Source organism: Varroa destructor, unplaced genomic scaffold (assembly GCF_002443255.2).
Source record: "Varroa destructor unplaced genomic scaffold, Vdes_3.0 BEIS01000005.1, whole genome shotgun sequence".
In the NCBI taxonomy this organism is placed as follows: Eukaryota; Metazoa; Arthropoda; class Arachnida; order Mesostigmata; family Varroidae; genus Varroa; species Varroa destructor.
Window position 1 is genome coordinate 20,687,946 of NW_019211458.1, and position 20,663 is coordinate 20,708,608.

A 20,663-nucleotide genomic window follows, 5' to 3' on the forward strand; every position below is an offset into this window, starting at 1 on the left:
TTTCAATCATTTTTGAGTGTTTTTTATTTAATACGGTCGTAGAATAACTTGGACCATATTCGTTATTAGTCAATAGTGAATATTATTACAGTTTCAATATGATCATATCGTATCAAAATGACGAAACCTTAGAAGAGATAACTGTGTTTTTGCTCGTTGGCTGGTATGACACTTCCCGGTCGCTGTTTTCGAAATTTCGTTCCGTCCATACAATCTAACTGATCATATATAATCGTGAAGGCAACTAGTTTTTTTCGTTGTACGATGCAGCCTACTCTACCGGAGGACAAAACTCGCCCAACGTTTTTCCAGGTACATAGACGTAGTCGTAGTCGTTCTGAAATGAGACGCATTTGCTTGAGCAATTAGGATACGCCGATGAAGAATTGTACATTCGCTATACATTAGTTAAAATAAAAGCTCATATTGTATGTTAATGTGACAGCAAAACATTACTGCGCACCTACCTCTCCACCGAGCCATTTTGGCAAATTAGATGCATCAATCTCTTGGAGCAGCTCCCTCTTCGTTCTGAACGTAATTATTTTCTGGGCCTCAGGGGGCAGCAACGACTTAATGATTTTCCATGTCGCTATAAGTATTTGCAAAGAACACAATGACAACAACAGCGAGCTTACTATCTGATCGGCGAGTAATTCACACCAAATAAATGGACCGCATAGATAATACATATGTCCGAAGGCTAGGAGGCAAAAGTAAGATAGCAACTGTGCGCGATTGAAAATGTACAACACTTAGCACGGGGCAAACTAGGTCTACTATTGAAACGGATGATTTTTTAATTATAAATTTACGTTTCCTACGTCTTCAAGCTCATTTTTCCTATATACATGTCTACGATCTAAAAACTTCTCTTACTCAGTTGCAGACCTACTTTTGCCTCGTGTAATTCTCTAATTTTTGAGATCTTGACGCTGGCTGGGTTTGATACCTACCGCTCAGAATCCAAGGCATCTCAACAACGTAGATCCTTTCTAGAACGTAGGGATAATAATCCTTGAAGATCGTAATGATATACTTAATACCTTCGATGTCCTGTGAAAACGACATATTAATAACAGACAATTGAGCATAAATATAGAAGCTACATTTTTCGACCCTGGTTCCACCGCCATTTTGGTTTTTCAGGGGGAACCACATGATCAAATACATTCAGGTTCACCGGTAAAACGGTTCAAACTGTTTAAAAAAAAAAACGTAACGCGAACAAAAACAATTGTTGTTATGAATATCATCCGTATGAAAAAGCATCAGCATGTATTTAGCGCGATGAGACACGTCATTACCGTGGCTTCAGCTAGTTAGCTTGATATTTGTCGATAAGGCTTCAATAATATCTTCAATCGGACGACATCTCGGCAAATGCAATTTCTCTAGGTCAATGCCGTACGACAGCTAATTGTTGGCGTGCAGGAACGTTTCAAAAATATCACTACGACCCAAAATGGTCGCCGTTTACATGGACGTTTGCTCTACACCCATATTTGTTTGTTTTGTACGGGTTGGCCCTTTTCGGCCGATCGATGTACCAAACAAATAAATGATTGTCCCATGTTATAAAATCTTTCGGCTAAATATATGTAGAAAACCCAGAACCATCAAGTTTCTTTCACTCTCTCACAATCTCTCTCTACAACTCGCAGCAGGCGAAAAACAAACGAAATGTTTGCTGGGCTTTGGCTATGGCCTTGAAGTGTTCTCGTCAATCAGTCTCGCATCGCTTCCATCTGGACGTTCGGCTGCGTTCAAAAGTCCCAAGCAAAGTGGCCAGTAACGATAAGAACAGTAGCAGCAATAGCCCAGAAAACCTGTGCATAACGCGCGCTTGCGCCGCCTACCGTACCGGTACTGGGTGGGCACGAGGCTGGGCAAGTGAGCAAGAATCATCGTTAGAAGTCTGAAAGCGATATCCACAACGACCAGATAGACTCTGCGATTGAACGATATAGCGACTTCAGACTCACAAGAGCTTGAATCACATAAATCTGAGTTCCGAAGCAAGCGCATAGCTGTTATTAATGTAGCATGTAATACGAGTACTTGTGTAATTAGCACTTATAAAAATCATGGACGCTAAGAACCGTTTTATTAAGAAGTGAGCAAGTTGTTTTCATTAATTGTATCAAATATATGATCTTTTTAGCAAATGTTTATGCGCGAAGAAGATCTAGATGGCTCCTGTAATCTTACAGCCAACTTCTGAATATGAAGAAACTCTTGGTCGTATTGTACATCCCACGCTCCTATCATCGTACATTCCGTTGCTGTTGACGTGTACTTAAATGAAATTGCAATAAAATTAATTCTATTTTACATTGGCGTAACGGCTCGGGTGGTTGAGTGTTGGGAGTCACTGATTCAAGCTCCGTTAGCAATCATAGATTGTACATGACTTTGAGCATTTTTAAACATTTACTCGAAACACAGAAAGCATGGCTCTATTTATACTTATTGTTCCCATTAATTTCTCCTTAATAAATTAAAAAAATAGCGTGCAATAAAATAGACAGCAGTTCGACGTACGCATTGCTTACCGTGTTGCTGACTCCGGCCGCTTGGCAATCGAACATAAAGACCAGTCTTTTGACGCCGCGCTCGATAACCATAAGTTCGACGATGTGTGTTATCAATTTCTGATGTTCCAGTCTCTCCTGAGCGTTTTTGGGTTTGAAGTGGTGCCGACACCGAAATATCACTGTAGAACGAAGAGAGAAACGTATCTGGTTTGTTTATGTTATCGTAGGAATTTTGCACGACTAGAAAGTGCCACGGGCGAACGCTGCTCGTGATGTTTTCCTTCGAATCTCCAACAGCCACTTCGTCGGAAAGGTACATAGCGTCTAGGCGTACTTTTTTCTAGGGCTCGGTATTTTGTTGATTGTAAACTGAAAACGCTAGAGCCTACAAACTGTACAACAATGTTTAATTAGGGAACCGATGACACTTCATAACTATACTTACGCATGCGGAAACTGTGAATTGGCCTAACGTGCCGTTAGGGACTGTAAGCGATGCAGGCCTTAATAGTGATTGTACTGTTCATGTTATTGCAGAGATATCAATGGTATTTTTCTGTCTTGTTAACTCTGCTAGAACATACTTATCACTGTATAATCGATTCAACGTTGACGCCGTCGTAGAACCCAATTGTTAGCGACAAATCGGAAACTGCTCGTTGGCATATGTAAATTCTCTTAATTTCAGAATTTCCTTCGAAAGAAAACGGCCTTCTTTAGGGCCGCTTCGTAATTAGCTTTAAAGATTAAACCAAATTTCGCAACAAGCCAATGTTTGCGCTATATATATTGTGTATAAACTGGTTTCATCTAGTCCGCTGTTAACAATGTGTACTACCTAGTCTATTCCAGACTCTCCTTTCCAGCTGCGAGAACATCTCACCACTGTTATCGGTTGTTGCTAAAAAAGACCGGTAACAGAACTTTTCGAAAGTATACTATGTAGTTTTCTTTCTAAATTATAATTCTGCGTATTCGACCAAACAAGTGACCAAACGAGCAAGCATCGAACATTTCCTAATGTTTCAACTCTTCTTCCATTCAGATTCAAGACAGGCAGTTTTGAAAAAACGACGCTTCACTACTAACTTTGCTAGAAAATTCGATAATACCACATGTAGGAATATTGGCAACCCTGGGAATGGGTACGCTGGTGAGAAGGTATACGTATTTGAGATTAAAAAAGATGACCAGATTGGTTATATATATGGTTATATGGAAGCAGCAAGAGCTATGCCGACGGAGCTGTTACCGTAGGGCCATGTTCTGTTGTCTAAAGGTTATCACTGCCTTCAGAAGCAGTATCAACAGAAACACGAATGTATAACAAGATGCGAGAGAACGAAAAAAGTATATCGAAGCGAAGGAGGAGTAAGCGAACGTGGCCAGAGGAGGTCAGGGATCGCCGATGACCGGACGCGTGATTTGTTATTACCATTGCGTGATAAAATATCTCAAAATAAATGCTAATGGCGCAATTTTGTCATGAACATTCAAACTATGACCTATTTAGAGTAAATCATTTATTACGGTAAAGGAAGATTCACGTTTCGGTGGTGGCTACGTCAAAAAATGACTCTTCGCTGATGAGGTCTGTAGTAAAAATAACGATGAGAATGAAATTTAGAACACCTATGTATTGAATAAGGCAAATGCTTACATGTATACCAGCTAACCCAAACCAAAATTGCGGTGGTTGTAATTTACCTGTGACCGGTAATTCTACGCTACGTGCGAATGAACTCGGTGTTGATAATTAGCTTTCTCTAGTTTGTATTCTAAAGTTCGTCATCGAAAATCGTTGTTGAGTGCAAAATTTTACGCCCGCCATAAACACACACATAGGTATAGTTCCATTGAAAAAGAAGCCTTCCTATTAATCCTGTCAAATACTATAATAATCCCATAAAGAAAAACAACTGTTAATTATTTGAAAGGCTTCTAATCTTCTTCAGCAAACGTATTTACTTTACCTATCGTAATTTTCATTTGCCCTTCGTTTTGGCATTTTCGTCTGTCGACCCGAAGCTAACGTTTACCGAGTCCCACAGCAAACGCGTTAAGAACTATAATAATCTGTAACAAATACCTGGATTTGATCCAAATGCCAATAAACATATTCTAGCAGGACGAATATAATGTCAGTGTCTGTATCCACTGAATAGATGAGATCTATCTCAATCGATGGTGGAGGGTTGACACGGCATCGAGAGCAGACATTTACGTTCCAACATGTTACGTATATACATTCCGCTACGATATGAAATATTATGACCGTAACTTTAACAAACTTATACGGAGCCTCGCTGCGGCAAATATTAACTTGTGAGCGAAACTCCTCTCGTCTCGGCAGCGCTCTAACATATGTTTCATAACGAACTGACGCAAAATGTCATAGAGGTAGCAGTAAGTTAAGCTATGCCGTTGCTATACTATAAACGAAAATTGATTGAAAATTTGCGTGATAGGAAGTTAGATGCTACCAAAAAAAGCTTTAAATACCGTATAGAAGGGAAAAACCTAGTGGATCCTATAGATGCATTTTTACGGTAGTTCATTAGTCTAGCTATAACGGTAAAGATTATTTATCTAATGCAATTCGATTGGAGTTTACGCGTTAATGTGCCTATGTTTGTGGACTTTGTTGTTTGTAGCCATTTAACGAGTGCTCTGTTGATAAACACTACGAAATGATGGTACTCACAAACATGTGCTCCGCTCTTCGTCTTTCCATATGGAAAAATTGATTGGCCCTCGAGGTGTCGCAGCGCAAAGCCTCCCTCTGGGCTTTTTTCGTCGAAATCTACAGCAAAGTGAGAATAGTCTTATATTATATCTACTTATATTATAATTTGATAGCTGACATCCGGTGTTCAGTTTACAAATATTCAAGTTAGGAAATTACATTTATTGAACATTTCTTTACATGTTGGAAAATTAGCAGCCATTGGTCCGGTGGACTCGAAAATACTCGACGGCCTGGCAAATAAGAATCCAAAGAATGAACAACTGCTTCAAGGTCGAGCGTTCTGTGCCAAGCTAGTTAGGTGCATCGTAGCTGTCTTGGTATGTTGTCTTTAACTTGTTATGTCCTTATCCTGACGCAGCGTGAGCCACAAGGTACAATTTGTATAGGTACAATAGAAGTATCCACTTTTCTTCGACAAACCGTCCCTGGCCGGTAGAATTAAACCAAGTGCCATGCTCGAAACCGTCTCGTGCTGTTGAATAGACCATCTGTTTATAACGCTTATCAGCAAACTGGGAAGTTGTTTAAGCTGAAAAGCATAGACGAAAATTGAAGCTTGCGGAAGGGATTAATATTGGCTGGAAAATTTCACTCGCTTTGGCCGAAGTCGCAGTGATCGAATCGACATAAAATTATCTGCAACTCTGTCGAAGTGCGAAAAACGCCTGATAAATGTTACACTTGCCTGCGCCGTAATAGCGATAGTTAGATGTGTTCCCAAAACTCACCATTTACACCAAAAGACTTCCTCCATTCAAGTGAGTATTTGGCAATTTCCACAGATCTATTAAGATCGCCTTTACCAGCAAAGATGTACCGTTTGCAAAAATGCAAATCTTCTTGGACACGACGGAAATCAAGTGGGTGAATGAAGGCTGCAATGAACGAGGCCAGTTGTTTTGGTTATTAAATGTATTATTATTATTAATTATAATATGATTGTTATGACGATCGTTATCACTAATGTGACCTCATCGTTAAGACAACCTCAGCATTTGCGAAGGGCGTCAACGAGTCGGAGCGTTAGTGATGCCTAATTGATTTATTAGTGAATTCCATGGGTAAAATGTAGCAAATAGTTACTGTCCATTGTCTATAGTTAATTATAGTTAGACGCAAGGCTTTTGCTTGGGCATGCAGAACGGTCATACTCAACGTAGATTACTGAGATAAAAACGTAGCCACAGTAAACGAAGCAGAATTATTTAGGCGTCACCCAGCTGCGTGATATTACTAGAAGAAAATCGAAAGTATCTTTGTTCAAAAGATAAACCCTCTGTTCGTAAACACGGCTACGATAGCGTGTGCCATAACAGAGAACGTTACGTTTTTCTACACTGAACAAAATCCCTTTTCAGGCCAATTACAGCCTTTGTGAGCAGATTGTACTGCACCGATTTGAGGGTTAATAGACGCTTCTTATTATGCCGGTCCGTTCAAAGCATAGCTGGATACCTGCCAGGAAAGATGACATTACTCCATCCGTAGAAAAAGCACTCAAGGGGACAGCTCGTTGGCGTGTTCGCAGGCAATTATGCCACGCGGATAATTTTGCCCGTGCTTTCTTGTCGTCAGCAGAAAGTGGATTTTCGAATATGGTTTATCATATCATCCCATAAGGTCTAGCAGTTGTAAGTAGAAGACCTTCGTATTTACCTCATCGCTTCGTAAGTGAATACTTCATCTCTGATTCTAGGCTGTTCTTACTTAACTCTGCACTGAGTAGATATTTTGGTTGGTGTCTTTAGAGAAAGACAGCGTCAGTCACGAACCAAATTGCCAGTTTCTCTAGAAAAAGAGCCCAGCTGTGTCGCCTTGACCAGATCTGAGGTTTTGCTAGCCAGAGTTATCTGACAGAGGGGCTTCTCATACCATAGCTGTTTCGACAGGAAGCAGACTTGCCTCAACATCATTGGCAAAGTGCCAAACGAGTTATGGCATTTTAGCTGAACGTCTGTGGTGTATGTATGATTCCTAATAAAACAGACGCCCAGCTGAGGTATGCGCTACGAACTTTTCAATTCATTGGCAATGTCGGACCGCTGAACAATCTGTCGTACGTCTGAATGGTGGAACGACCTGGCCAGAGGCGAACGCAAGAAAACGAGCTCAGAAGAGAAAGTTTTACAAGAGTTTCGGCGAAATTAACTAGATCACACCGCATAAGTCATGGAAGATTGCAGTGGTACTCATAGCCGGATCATGTAAGCGTATTGTGTTTTTTCGACGAATATCATTAACGTTAGCAATGAAGACCAACAATTCTAGCTATGGATAAATGTAATAACAACTATCAGTCAACAATATGTTTGTTGTTAATTCTACTGCGAGGTACGATCTCTTCGTATTGAAATACTGGCCTAATACTGTCTCACAAACTAGTGTGTTCGATTGTAAAGATAAGACAAATGATGGCTATTGAAAATCGTATCATTACCATTGTGTATTCTTCCAAGATGAAGATGCATTTGCCCTCCACTACCGTTCGACTATGCTAGCAGTGTCAAGTGATTGTAATGTTTAGATAGAATAAAGCAATGTTTTGTACTAAGTGCGATTCAATAATGATCAACTATATTTCAGCCAGAGAAACCCGCCTAGTTCGCCCAATTTAGCTTATATATATAACGCCACATAATTTGAGGGTGCAATTTTTTTTAAGACTTCTTCTATGTTAATCAAATAGTTGTTTCCCAATACATCGCTGATTTATGGCTGTAAATGGAGATCTTTTAATGTTTTCATCGGGTATACTGCTTTACCAATGTAAAACGGCATTCGCTAAACGAAGATTTCGATTGAACTTCAGCAGCAGAAAGCGGGATCGAGTTCAACACGGCAACAAAAAAGCTGTTATATGAACTACTAAAATGTTCCCGAGTACTATTTGCACGATCGTACGATGCTACCTGATGCTCGATGTAAAAAAAAAAACGTATCACGTTCCTGCTGGATCGATGCTGCGTTTCCATTCAATACGAAATTTAAACAAATGAGCTTGTCACAAAGTTACAGGTAACCGAATATACTCAATGACACTCCGCCCACGTGTGCCAATAATAAATGATCCTGGCAATCTCTGGCATTGCGAGGTTTGACATAAACAATGCGTGAATTCTAAGTGACCTCCCTTCCACGAGGATAGTCTCACGCAAGTAGTCCCTCAAACGCAGCATTTGCGAAGTTTTCTACATATCTTATACAAAACAGGCCCCACATTTAATCCTCAAGATGGACTTAAAGCCAGGCTAGGACCGAAGCTATGCCCAGACGCTGCTGCTGTAAATGGTACAAGTGCAGACCACTTCATGCGAGACGCGCACCGGGTTGGAAGAAAGAAGCTAGGCTGAGGAAAGAAGATCATCATTTCTATTGCTAGTATGCATACATAACATTCTTATCCAGTTATTCTTTCGATTTTGTCTACCATATTTGTAATGCTGATGCACTTATTATTGCAATGCAGATTTTATCAAAATGCTAGCAGATAATTATGTAACTTTTCTGGCTTTTCTAGCTGAACGACCGCTGTGGGGATATGGCACTTCTTTTCTGTTTGTCTGACACTTCACGATCTTCTTTTCAAAGGTCTGTTAGCTCTGACACGGCCCCAAGCTCTGACTGCTGGGGCAGGGTACGCGACGTAACAGCAGAAACAGCAACGACCGTTACTTGAATTGAGAGGAAATTAAAGAGAATGCTCAGGCGCAACAAATCCTTGTCGAATGGCGGTCTACTAAGACCACTGAGGATTACATAAACGAAACAGGAGCCAGCTCGATCAGCAGTAACAAATCTAATAATGAATACACAGGCTATATTCTGAGAGTTCCGGAAAATCCTGATCCGAAAAAAAAAGCGATAAAAACTTTTTCTATTCTCACGATGTTTAATTAACCACATGCTATGTATATCAATATATATATTGCAACGACAAATACTCGAATCGAAAAATACCACTCGACTGTCAAAGGAGCAAGACCTCAAGCCATGTTGAAACGGCTGAGCGAAGCCACGGTAATAGTCGAAGCACTTAGCTGGTTACGATTTAAATTCGAGTTAAGTATATCTCTAAAATGAGATCATGCGTATATATAGTCACAGCTAGAGACTGTATAAATTATGTTATTTACGACAGTCAGTAATGTTTGATTTCGAACGTATGTTAGCGAGTCATTCCTGTATAAGAAGGGCCACAGCGTGTCCTGACATCTGTCCGTCAACAAGCAATATCCTCGATCCAACCCTAGTTGACCTGACACCTTATCTATATCTGAAGTTACAGCACCGACTTCATAGCTTAATCTAAACACATTTTAAATAAAATTGTTCTCACGTGAGCCCTCGATTGCAACAGACTCTCAGCAAAGTCTATCATAGGAAGTGCTACAGAGCGGCTGTCGTGCCAATTATCAGGAGCGATGATTGAGGTCAAGTATACCGGTATCATGCAATCAATTTTTACTGATGAGTGTATATAAAGGCCAACAAAAATGCTTGGAAAGCCATTTATTGTATTATAACTTTATATATACCCTTTATGAATGCGGTAGACTTCGGCTCATATGAACCTGAGAGGAATTAACTGGGGTGCACCGTCAAGTGTGAGTTCAACTAACGATATCGTACTATATTTTTCCGGTTCCTGAATGTACTCACGAACTGGTGAGCTAAGAACCTACCACTGCGAACCCCTGGCTTCGCTTGCCTATCACGAATTTATTATCTGCAAAAAACAAATGAGAGCTCTGGCTTTATCGGAATACCCGTTTTCATAATAAAGTCAGGCGAAATGCCAAAATTTGGTAGAATAAGGATACCACGAACTTCTTTCTTCTCTACAGAAGACACATGTGTATGGATAACTTCTAAGGCTTTTGCTCGGATCCATTTTGTCACTTCACAATCTAACTTAGATAGGTGAATGTTTTTTGAAGAACAGCTTTTTGAAACTCCAATGCTAGAGTATAAACTGTACGCAAGTCATCGGCCGGTTCTATAGGACGGTTCATGCTACCATCTAAAACCTATTTAGGAGAGCGGTAAAGTCAGAAATTGGCTAGGTCTTCCACTATCTTATTCGGCCACAAACTCACACGATAGTGGCATTTTGTCTTGATCCAAGATGACCCACCAGGGCATCATACTGAATAGCGCACATTGGCAAGTATACAGAATTTACGTCTTAATCAAGGCTGCATACATGGGGGCGAACTGTTGTTGGAACATGACATTGAACCTGGTGTTCTAAAGTTCTAACGTACTGAAGTAGTACGACAGTGAAGTCGTATAGTTCTAAGATTACCTAATATGACACAAGGATCCCAACATAGACTTGCTCAACCTCATATCCGACTTCACTTGTTATTCATTGTTTATAATAAAAGAGCATTCGGTTAACATCACATACAGTAAACTAATTGCAGCCCCAGTACGATGAAGGAAATCTGTAACAATAGCTACGTGTTTGTTCCACGTTAATAAATGCTAAAAAATAGCTGAACAAATACCTAATAAATAAATCAGGCCGATAAAGCAACTCCAAAAATGTGCCTATTTGTGTGTTGATTACGAAGATGAAGCAGGGATCGACATATGATAGAATGCATGCAGAATGGTTGGCAACCTCTTCAATAATCACCACGAAACCTGAAGTGAGCGGAGAGAGGTTTCGCATATCCGAAACTCAGTATGCTTCACATTGTACTTTTTAACATACTTCATGCTTCAAATAACGTACTTCAGTAAAATGGGTATAGTGCCGGTCTAGAATACGGTGCGCAGCCAAGTGACTGGCGCGATCTTTGTCCGTGGGCTACTGTCAACGGACCGACAATATGAATTCTAAAAGGGCCTTGCGTGTCATATCCTGGATAAATAACCGTTCTTCTTTTCAGCACAGTCAGCGACAGTATGCGTAGCGCCCACTGAACACGTCATCCATGACTCTTCGCTATGCCCGCGTCGCCAACGAAGCCACGTTGCATCTGCTTGTCTACAATTGTGTTGGCTTTCCTTATTGGCGCGGAGTTCCGTGGGGGATGCCCGATGCTTCTTACAACAGCGTTTTTCTGTTACAACAGTAAAAATACGGTCGAAGACAACAACAGCCATCGTTGTCGAAGCGTGAGGCAACAGTGCGCCACCAATGGTAGGCTTGGTCCGTTCGTATCTAATACCAATTTAGCAAATATAGGGGGAATCATGCGCGGAATTGTGCCCCGTGCGGGGCCAACAGGAGCCGTTCCGGGGTGCGCGCCGAGTACGATGCTCCGCTTTACTTAACATTAAAATAAGTGCAGTGGTTGTATGAGTGGCGGAGGTCGTGAGAGTGATTAAGCCTGTGATTACATCGGTGCAGACAGCGCCGCTAGCGATAAGGATGATGAAAAAAAAAAAGTTTTTTTTTCTTTTTTTAAAAAACTAGCTGTATGACAGCGTTAGGTGGCTTTAATATTTTCAGTAAACTTAAACAAACATATGACATGTTTGTTTAAGCAGGCAGGCAGGCAGACAGGCAACTTGCCTTATAAAAAGGAAAAACAACTGACGTACGGTGAGTACAAGGAAAGGTGAGAACGTTTCGACGGCTAGAGCATCGTAGTTGTCGTAGTACAGGCAGACATGAGTCGTGATCATTACAACCATTTAAAAAATGAATAGTAGAAACTTCAAATATGCCGGCTGTTAGAGTCATCCGTCGTAGGCGTAGATATAACGCGCTACTGAACTTTATTTAGGAATACGTCTATAGTCCGCCAGCGACAACCTAGCTAGCCACCAATTTACAGGATCATAGAGCCGAGCAAATTCCTACAAGCAATGGCCGCAGAGCTAAGCAGATTTGCATCTAACAAGAAAATAAAGTTTCCACTTAGAATTTTTTTTTTAAATTTTGCGCCATGACTTCAATTTGTATTGTGTGTTTATAATGAGGATGCTACTTTATAGATGGGATAAATGATGAGTTACGAAAATGGCTCAAGAGTACATCATAGTACGACCCCAACTGCGTCCAAGTGTCCCGCAATACAAGTAATTCTTAACAAACCATCCTGCACATTGTTCAATTAAATGTTTCGCCTTAAAATGAGATCGTAGACGACGAATATGTTGCGGGCAGGACAACTACGGCCGTATTAAGGACTACAAATATACTTTTATTTATTCTTTGGTTCCGAACATATTTGTTATGTTATTGGACCCTGAATAGGCTATCAGATTTCTGCAACAGGACTAAAGTCACTGCCTCGATGATTGCTCGCTGCTGATGAGTGCAATTAACAAATCGATAATCGTATATAGGGTAAATCTTTGATTCTAGGTGGTCAGTGTTATTAATGGCCCAATTTTCAACAAGATGGATTCAAATTTTGTCAGATTCACCTAATCTCCCGTGACCGTATCTATACGTATCCAAAGCGAAGCTCTAACAGCTCCTGTTGTATGAGGAGTTTGACCGTTACTGTGCTACTCGATAGAGCCAGTTTTCACGTTAAAAGTCGGGTATAACGAAATTAAGTTTATGTGCTCTCAACTGGGCAAATGCTAATGTAAAAATCTATCTTCTGCAATTGCGATAGCATTCGATGAAGCCGAGGTACACAATAGGCAAATTGTCCTTTTACGAACTTCGTTTTGAACGATGTATAAAGATCCACCAATCTGGGGCCGACATGCTCAGTCCTTACGTCTTAGATAACTCATTCAATAGAATTGTAAAACAAATCACAAAGAGATTTGAATCTTAATAAATAAATAAATGAATAAATCTGCAAAGAAAACACGGTGCACGGAGCAATTGCTGGTCAGGAAAACTGTATCTATGGGTCGGCCAACAAATCTAGATTTGCACATAGGACCTTGCAAGCGCATCATTGCCCATTTTAAAATCACTTCACGCTTTACTTGTCGAGAGGCTAGAAATCATTTTGACCATGAATATCACAACAAATATGTAAAATTGTAGAAGATGTCTCACATGGATCTTCGTTGACGAGGTTGTTGATTGCTTCGCGAAATTTCTTCACGTCTTCGGAAGAGGCCTTTCGAATCGTTGTAATATCGATTACTAGCTCCTTGTTTGTCATCTTTTTAGCCTCTTTAAAGCCTGAGCTAATTTTGACACACAATTGCTTATAACTGAAAGGACAGACAGAACAGAACCGTTATAGTCGGTCACCATGAATGATATATGCATCATACATAGCGAATATTTAAGAACGATTTGCCGCTTTTGCGCAGACGAGCTCCAAAGGACAGTATTTAACCTGTGCTCGAGTGCAGCACGAGTTTGGAATGGCTAAAACCAGCACTTACCTTGACCGTGATTATATATGGGCTTTAATTAGGGACAATTAAATCTCGTGTCAGAAATGCTGCTCGCATTGAATGAACATAACTAAAAGGCGAAGGAGGAATAGGACAAATGACATTAAATAAATTTCACTTAATCCCGTTTTTATTATTTAGACATTATAGGAACCATTAGGTAAGCCGTAGTGATATTAAAATATTCAGTAATCACCTATAATAGAAATCGCAAGTATACGTTCCAAAGCGTATCCTCCGTTTTTGGATTTACGATATGATCATATCTGTAGGCACCTCAATACATGAAGCGCCTTTTTTATACGAATGAAGGCAATCGGGACACTCTTAATTTCCACAGACGAATATGGACAAACTAAAGATATTAAGAGTACCAAACGTTCATATTTATTGCGCTTGGCATTATCATAGACTAGAAGATTGATAGATTCGCATGTAGAAAAATACTACTACAGTACAATACAATCATTGTCAACTTTTCGGCGGCTTTTCTGTTGTAGTAAGACTTTTATTTCGAGTTTCGTCACAAAAATGCCCGTCTTTTTTCGCAGCACACTTGTTTTTCACCAGAAATCGCGGCCGGTCGTAGCGCGTATCGCACCGTGACGGCATGAGAGGAGCAACTGTTGCGTGGCAGTCTGAAGAACTGCTAAATGATGTTATCGAATCCATCACACTGCCGGCCTGCTGCGTTGTGGGCGATCAGAGTCAAACAGATCTCCTTGTCTGAGCTGACAGCCAGCCAGCCAGCCAGCCAGCCAACCAAATTCTATTGACGCCCCATTCCTATGCAAAGCGTGCGCTTTGATAAAGGCAATAAGCAGCTGAACAAAGAGCAGCCTGCTCTCTTTTCCACTTTTAGTTTGATCAGGCAGGCAGCTGGGACCTGCCGACGCCCACGTCTCTTCCAAGTCGCCAATGACTGTAGGTAAATAGAAGCTTCCGCCGATCTTTGGTGCGTCCGGGCTTAAACCAACAAGACAGCGAACTCAGTTAGAACGCAACAGAAAACACATGATGAAGACATTAGGTACACATCATAGATGCAGCGGCGGAAAAACGTCGCGCAGGGGCAAATAGCCACAAAGAATGACTACTGAAGCAAGCGGTAAGAGTTTAGTACGTATGCCTTGCAGGGTCTTGGATGCAGTAGTTTAACTAACAATAGAAAACACAATTATTAGTTGTTATTCAAGGAATTCCTTTCTGTGGCAACTCTTTTACTCAGTGTTATTATTAGTCATCTACGGAAGCCTATGACGCAAACGGTTCGCCCGCGGAGCGTATTCCAAAAAGGCGTGCTAAGAAGTTACTAAGTTGAACTGGAACTGATTAAACAGTGAAATGCACACAGTTCGTCTATTGCTCGCTCTCATTAATTCTGGCTGATGTTGACTAGAACAGACCTGAGACAGCGCACACGAATGCACTACACGGATGGAATACTCTTTTGCTTAGTCCGCTGCCGACCCTTTCAAAGAGGAATCCTTTGCCGCCGCTACCCTCAGCCCCTGGCAACTCATACCTCCTTTCTCACGGTTTGACGGTCTCCGCTGTTCTCCCTTGGCCGGTCGCAGTCTGCCGAAGTACACTTTTCTCTTCGCCAGCAAATAGGCCAGCGGATATGCGCTGTGCAAAAGGCGCGCTGATGCTGCTCGTAGTTAGAATAATGTCGGCTTAATGAGCATAAATACCCTCGTGTATAGCGGCGCACTTTTCAGTTTTTCTCACCATTCCTTTCACTTGGAGCAGGCGTTGTGCGTCGTCTTTCCAGTCCTCCTCTCGCTGAATTAGTCGCAAGTCATGACTCCACCGAAGCAGCACTAGCAGACAAATGACGTTTTCATCATCGCCGAAATAACGGCGTCAACGCCAACATTAACAGCACAGAAATTATCATCGATACGGTTGCCGTATATCACCGTACCGCGCTCAACACACCGAGAGATCACTGGCGATCGACGAGTAAAAATCACTTGCAGGACAAGAATAGACAGCGGTTGAAGGCGACGAAAGATGGGATCGAGATGAAATCTAACTGACCGTCTTTCCATTGCTGAACAGTAAAATCAGTACACGGGAACAAAAAAGAAAAAAAAATTGTTAAAGCGCTAGACGCCTTGCCTATCGTTACTGTGAGCCGGTTTGGGCAACGAATCGCGAGCAGCACGCGTTAACCGGTAATGAAGAAAAACAAAACAAATAGGTTTTTGATATTTGACGCATCTAGTGTTAGGTGCACGAATCTATACTCGAATTTTAATGCAGAGGATTGGTGATAGGGCTGTTGTGAGACAGAGAAAATAGGTTTTCTGGTAATAACGTGTTGACAAGAAGACAATGTAGAGGTGTTTCCAGTCCCTTTTAGGATACAGCTTTTTCGATCCTCTTCTATCATGCTGTGCGTAAACCTGTCTCAGGTCCCGCTCAGTTAGACAAGATCTTGACAGTATTGTTAATTCAGAGGAACGAGAAACACGGCATGACGCATGTTTCGTGGGCAATACGTTTACGTTAATTGTTGTCCAACACGTCAATTAAGTGCTAACTACAGTCAGAGATGTGGGAAAGCTTTAGAATGCGAACCAAATGAAAAAAATGCTAACAGGAAATCAATTTTTCACACATCGGATCACCTTTAATGCTGAGATCGTAGTAGTTACACTAATGTAGTCCTACGACCGAACTAGTAGTAACGCGAAATTCCCCGACGGAAGAACTGGATCGTTGCATTATCGTGGTCATACATTGATTTTTTTTTCTGACAACCAAATCAGAAGTTTATACCGCGGGGCGTCCTTCAATAACGCCGATAGAAACAACTCACTGCGTATTCTTCTAGAGGTGTACACGCGCACCCACCGATGGCAAGAGGTACATAAAGCATATGAAGCCTCAACAGATTAAACAATTATACTTGGACCAAAACCACACCACATGACGCTATAACACAGTTGTAACTTATACCACAATACTGTTATGCCGTGGTATTGAAAAGCTTGAAGTCGTGAGTCGCCCTGTAATAACAATGGCGGCAAAGACCGGTTTCGTACTTTAGCAAGATAATGAGACGAGGAACAGCACCCCTATGATATCGGCATTCACAATAAAAAAACGCTTTATCACATGAGAATCTAGCAGATCTCTCTATCCGTTTGTTACGTCCGTTGTATTACGTGATTATTATTGCGCCATGATTTGGACAGCATACAAAGTTAGGCTAACTTACGGGACTCACTCTCTGAAGTATACTCTTCAGGGGAAGTACTCATTGATGATGTCGAAACGGCATTGTCAAGGAGAAATATTGCCTCCTTTATACTGTGTTCTAAGATATCAAGATGCTAATTTCCAGAGCAGTGTCTAACCGAAATCTGATTAAGGCCTGGTTTAAAACAGAATCTTCAAATTCGTTTCCCTTGAAAGTTAACTTAACTTATTTGCTATAAGAATATTGAAGCATTAGCTATAAAAACGTAAGGGGTGTATGCATTTATGGAAGTCTAATGTGAAGTTCTAGTGTATCAGTGGAGGCTGTTTGACAAAGGGTCCTGTTCGCTTTAAACAAACTCCGTTCCAGTTCTATTTAAAATCAAGACGCAACCAAAATGTCCAGCACCTTTCTCAGGTGGACTCACCATCTGCAGCTACTGCTGATGAACAATTTTTAAATATTCCGTCATCATTTACTTATGTCGCTGACAGGTGTATATCTGAGTTAGTTAATGATAATAGTATAATATAGAATCAGATTGAAAAAATATAATTTTTACAGCGAGAATCGCATTTTGGAATTATTCCGTAACGATCCAACAGTTGCTAGCTGCGTTGGTCTCTATTATAGCTTGATTTGATTTGACGGGTACTTTGACACAGATGCTCACATTTATCTGAAGAATCAATCTACTAGATAGTTCAATTTTTTTCTTCTGTAAAACGGCAGATATAACCATCTACTGCTCTAAATCCGACCACTTGTCCCTTCAGCTAACCGGCTCAACAATGGACAACGCAACAGTTCACACCATAATTAAAGGCTTCACTCAAAGGTCTTGAAGACGTAAGCTACAGGTATAAAACTAGGCCTAACTTTAAGTAACTCCGGCCAATTCCAGTCCCAGTCAACTGCAACAATTTATAGCATTTAGGTGACATCGCAAATATTCGATACGTTTTGAAACACCTATAAGCGTTTCCGTAAAGCGGTTTCAAGAGAACTGACCGTAAGTCCATTAAATGTATCGACCGTAACCGAGATATTGGCATTTTAACGCCACTTCTTTTCGAAATTTTGTTGGTGTCAGTTGGTGATTGATATGTAAGATATTCGCAAAAATGCTGTCAGAGAAGTCCTCCGGCGATACGTGGAAATTTTATTAGTTCGAGGCAAAAATTAAGCCGCAGAAGGGCCTTCGTAGAATCTGTTAGGAAATCGGGCTTCAATGTTGGGGTAACGGTCTCGATATCTCGAGGTAGACGGGGGCGAATACTGGCAAAAAGAATGCGACCACCTCTATTTTCGATTGCTGTTCAACTCCACATGGTAAAAACCTGATTCGATCTGTCGTATGGCCAAACGTCAACAGAGAAACCTTTAGATACTACAATCGAGCCGCTTAAGCTACCGAATTTGTCACCATAACCCGCTAAAAGGTAAACGTCGAAGACCCTCTTGCGTAGGTAAGCTTTATCGCGTCCTCTCTGTATAAAGGTAAAATCTGTGGCGATCTTTTTCATGTTACGTAATCTGTGTGAACGAGGAAAAAGTAATGCCGGAATTTACAGCCTTGAAACTACCAGCTAACTAACTTTACCTATATAGGCGCTGTTAAATGTCATGAAATGCGTGTCATCCGTAACTGAACTCGAGACCAAAAAGTAGAAAAAGAAGCCTTTTTGAGTCAAGATCTTAGGAACGCCTGTTGATTTATTCCATATGTTTCTAGTAGAACATGTAGACGTAAATCTTCGAACAGGCCGTAGCTTCGAAGTGGATATTTTAAGAACAAATACTTTTCAAGCACAGTGATCCCCTAAATTTCAGTTTCTTTGTAGACAAATGTTTATACCTTGATCTTTAGATTTGCTTTCCAGACACATCATAGTTTTCGTTGCTGATTTAACAGTGCTGATAATCATTGTCGGATCGGATATATCGTACTTATTCCAGATTTTAAGTATCATTCAGATGACAAAACGCTTAACGATCTTTTTTCAATCAACAAGGCAGTGATGCAGTAGCTTTTTTGAGGATGCCGTGAACATTACCCTCGACGCCAAAGTAAGTTGTGCTTAACGCGCGGTGAAGTTGAATAACGCCTAACAAGATGGAATTATTTATGCAATTGACCAGTTAACTCATAAAGAAAAATCGTTTAAGCCTGTACTATGTATTCGACGTAAAGGTATTTCGAAAAGGCAAATTTTAGGTCTTTTCCCCCCTCTCCTTCTTGCTTAAAAAGGCAAGTTTTTAGCCAATTGTGTATTTACACAAAAAACAGACAGTATAATTCAGGAAGATATATCTTTAATACGACTCAATGTTAGTGTATCCTCCATAGGACTCGGTCGACAAACCACCTCCTTGACAAACTAGTAGAGCCACAGGTTGCAGGACTACCTAATCTAGCAATAGTTAAAAGCATTATTAGATAATTAAAGATGACCTGTTATGGGGTCAAATAAAAATGTTCATTCAGCCACCAGTCTTTCTCATTTGCTGATGGTAAATGAAGCTCTTTTAACGACAAAGAATAGTCTGGCAGTGTATGTCAGCACGTCTTCGTTTTCACCTAGACATCCTATAATACCTATCAGTATACGGAAAGATCAGCAAATAAAGGCTGGCTCTAATACACAGGACAATTTCGACGCGGCACCGATAGATACGTACGCCGAGGTACATACTTGTACTATTCTAATTCGGTAAATTGCATCTGTTTTATTGCTAGAAGGAACAAGGAAGGTAAAATGACTGCCATCAAAATGATGTTACTGAATGAAGTTGTTACAGCTCATACGTATCCAGGTAGATTATTTCGATATCGTAAACGCACAGATAGACAAGAGTGGTCACAGTTTCAACGATATTCACAAGCAAATAGTGATATTTAGGCCTGGTTCTTGCGGCTGCTACAGTTAACAACAAATATGGCGTGAGCACCCTTATCAGTTTGACTACATCATGGACAGGGAATTTCGATGAATAGACTTGATAACGTCAGTGAACCGCAGTGAATCTGTTCGTAGTGAAAGAAATTATTTCCATTTTAGAAATAAGAAAGATAAGACTCCTCTTGCAGAAAGGCTGTTGGACATCCTTTGAACACTATAAACAGATTATAAATGGGTAGCACCAAAAGCGTACGGGAAGCAATGACCTATTACAAAATTGTTCGTATCTAGAACGTGTGGTGGTACAGTATGATGACATCATCTTTGTCAGCCATAAAGGCACGCACTTCGTTTGTCGGTATGGTAAAGCTCACTCAGATCTCATATGAGGACAGCGATTTGCCCCTACTATTGTCGATGATGATGATGATGAGCTAGTGATTAACAAGAACACAGGCAATAACGTACAACTAATTAATCAAAGAAAACTTCGGCTCCTCATCTGATCGTTCTTACGTTTGTCTCGAAACGATTGAGCATACATCAGCTGTAATTTCAGTAGATTGACTTCTTTACAGGGGGTTCGGGTAAAGAAAATTGCTTCGAACGTAACAAATACAGTCCCATTTCTTAGTTTTTCCATTCGACAAATTGTATTGATGCAAAACCTATACGGTTTAATTTGAACTTGATAATTCATGAATCGTTACCGGATCAATGTCGTCGCGACGCATTTCTATCAAATGAGCATATAACTATTTCAGTGATCCTTGTTAGTTATTCCCTGATACAGGTATAGTCCAGTTTATGAAAAAGTTCACAAGTTAGACATCTCTGTTGTAACCAGCCAGATGAAACAGTCATGCTGACATCAATGCGTCCTAAATTTCAGCCTGAAAGATAACATGTAATGCCATTGTTGAACTAGGTAT

The 20,663-nt window shown here is 40.6% G+C and overlaps 1 protein-coding gene across 7 annotated transcripts in view; it reads right to left on the minus strand.

Annotated features, from left to right (window-relative positions):
* ATP7 (copper-transporting ATPase 1) overlaps window positions 1-20,663 on the minus strand; it is a 43,333-nt gene continuing 22,670 nt past the window's right edge. For 3 of the 7 annotated variants that reach the window (XM_022809570.2, XM_022809571.2, XM_086990713.1), the window contains exons 14-20: window positions 13,268-13,428; window positions 6,015-6,161; window positions 5,242-5,340; window positions 2,556-2,716; window positions 957-1,056; window positions 468-592; window positions 1-337 (exon numbers count right to left, since the gene is read on the minus strand). In XM_022809570.2, coding sequence (XP_022665305.1) covers window positions 272-337; window positions 468-592; window positions 957-1,056; window positions 2,556-2,716; window positions 5,242-5,340; window positions 6,015-6,161; window positions 13,268-13,428 — 859 coding nt within the window. In that variant the 3' untranslated portion in view covers window positions 1-271. Of the gene's footprint in view, window positions 338-467; window positions 593-956; window positions 1,057-2,555; window positions 2,717-5,241; window positions 5,341-5,483; window positions 5,816-6,014; window positions 6,162-13,267; window positions 13,429-20,663 lie in introns of those variants that run through there. The other 4 variants (XM_086990714.1, XM_022809573.2, XM_022809574.2 and 1 more) reach the window with 4 other exon arrangements.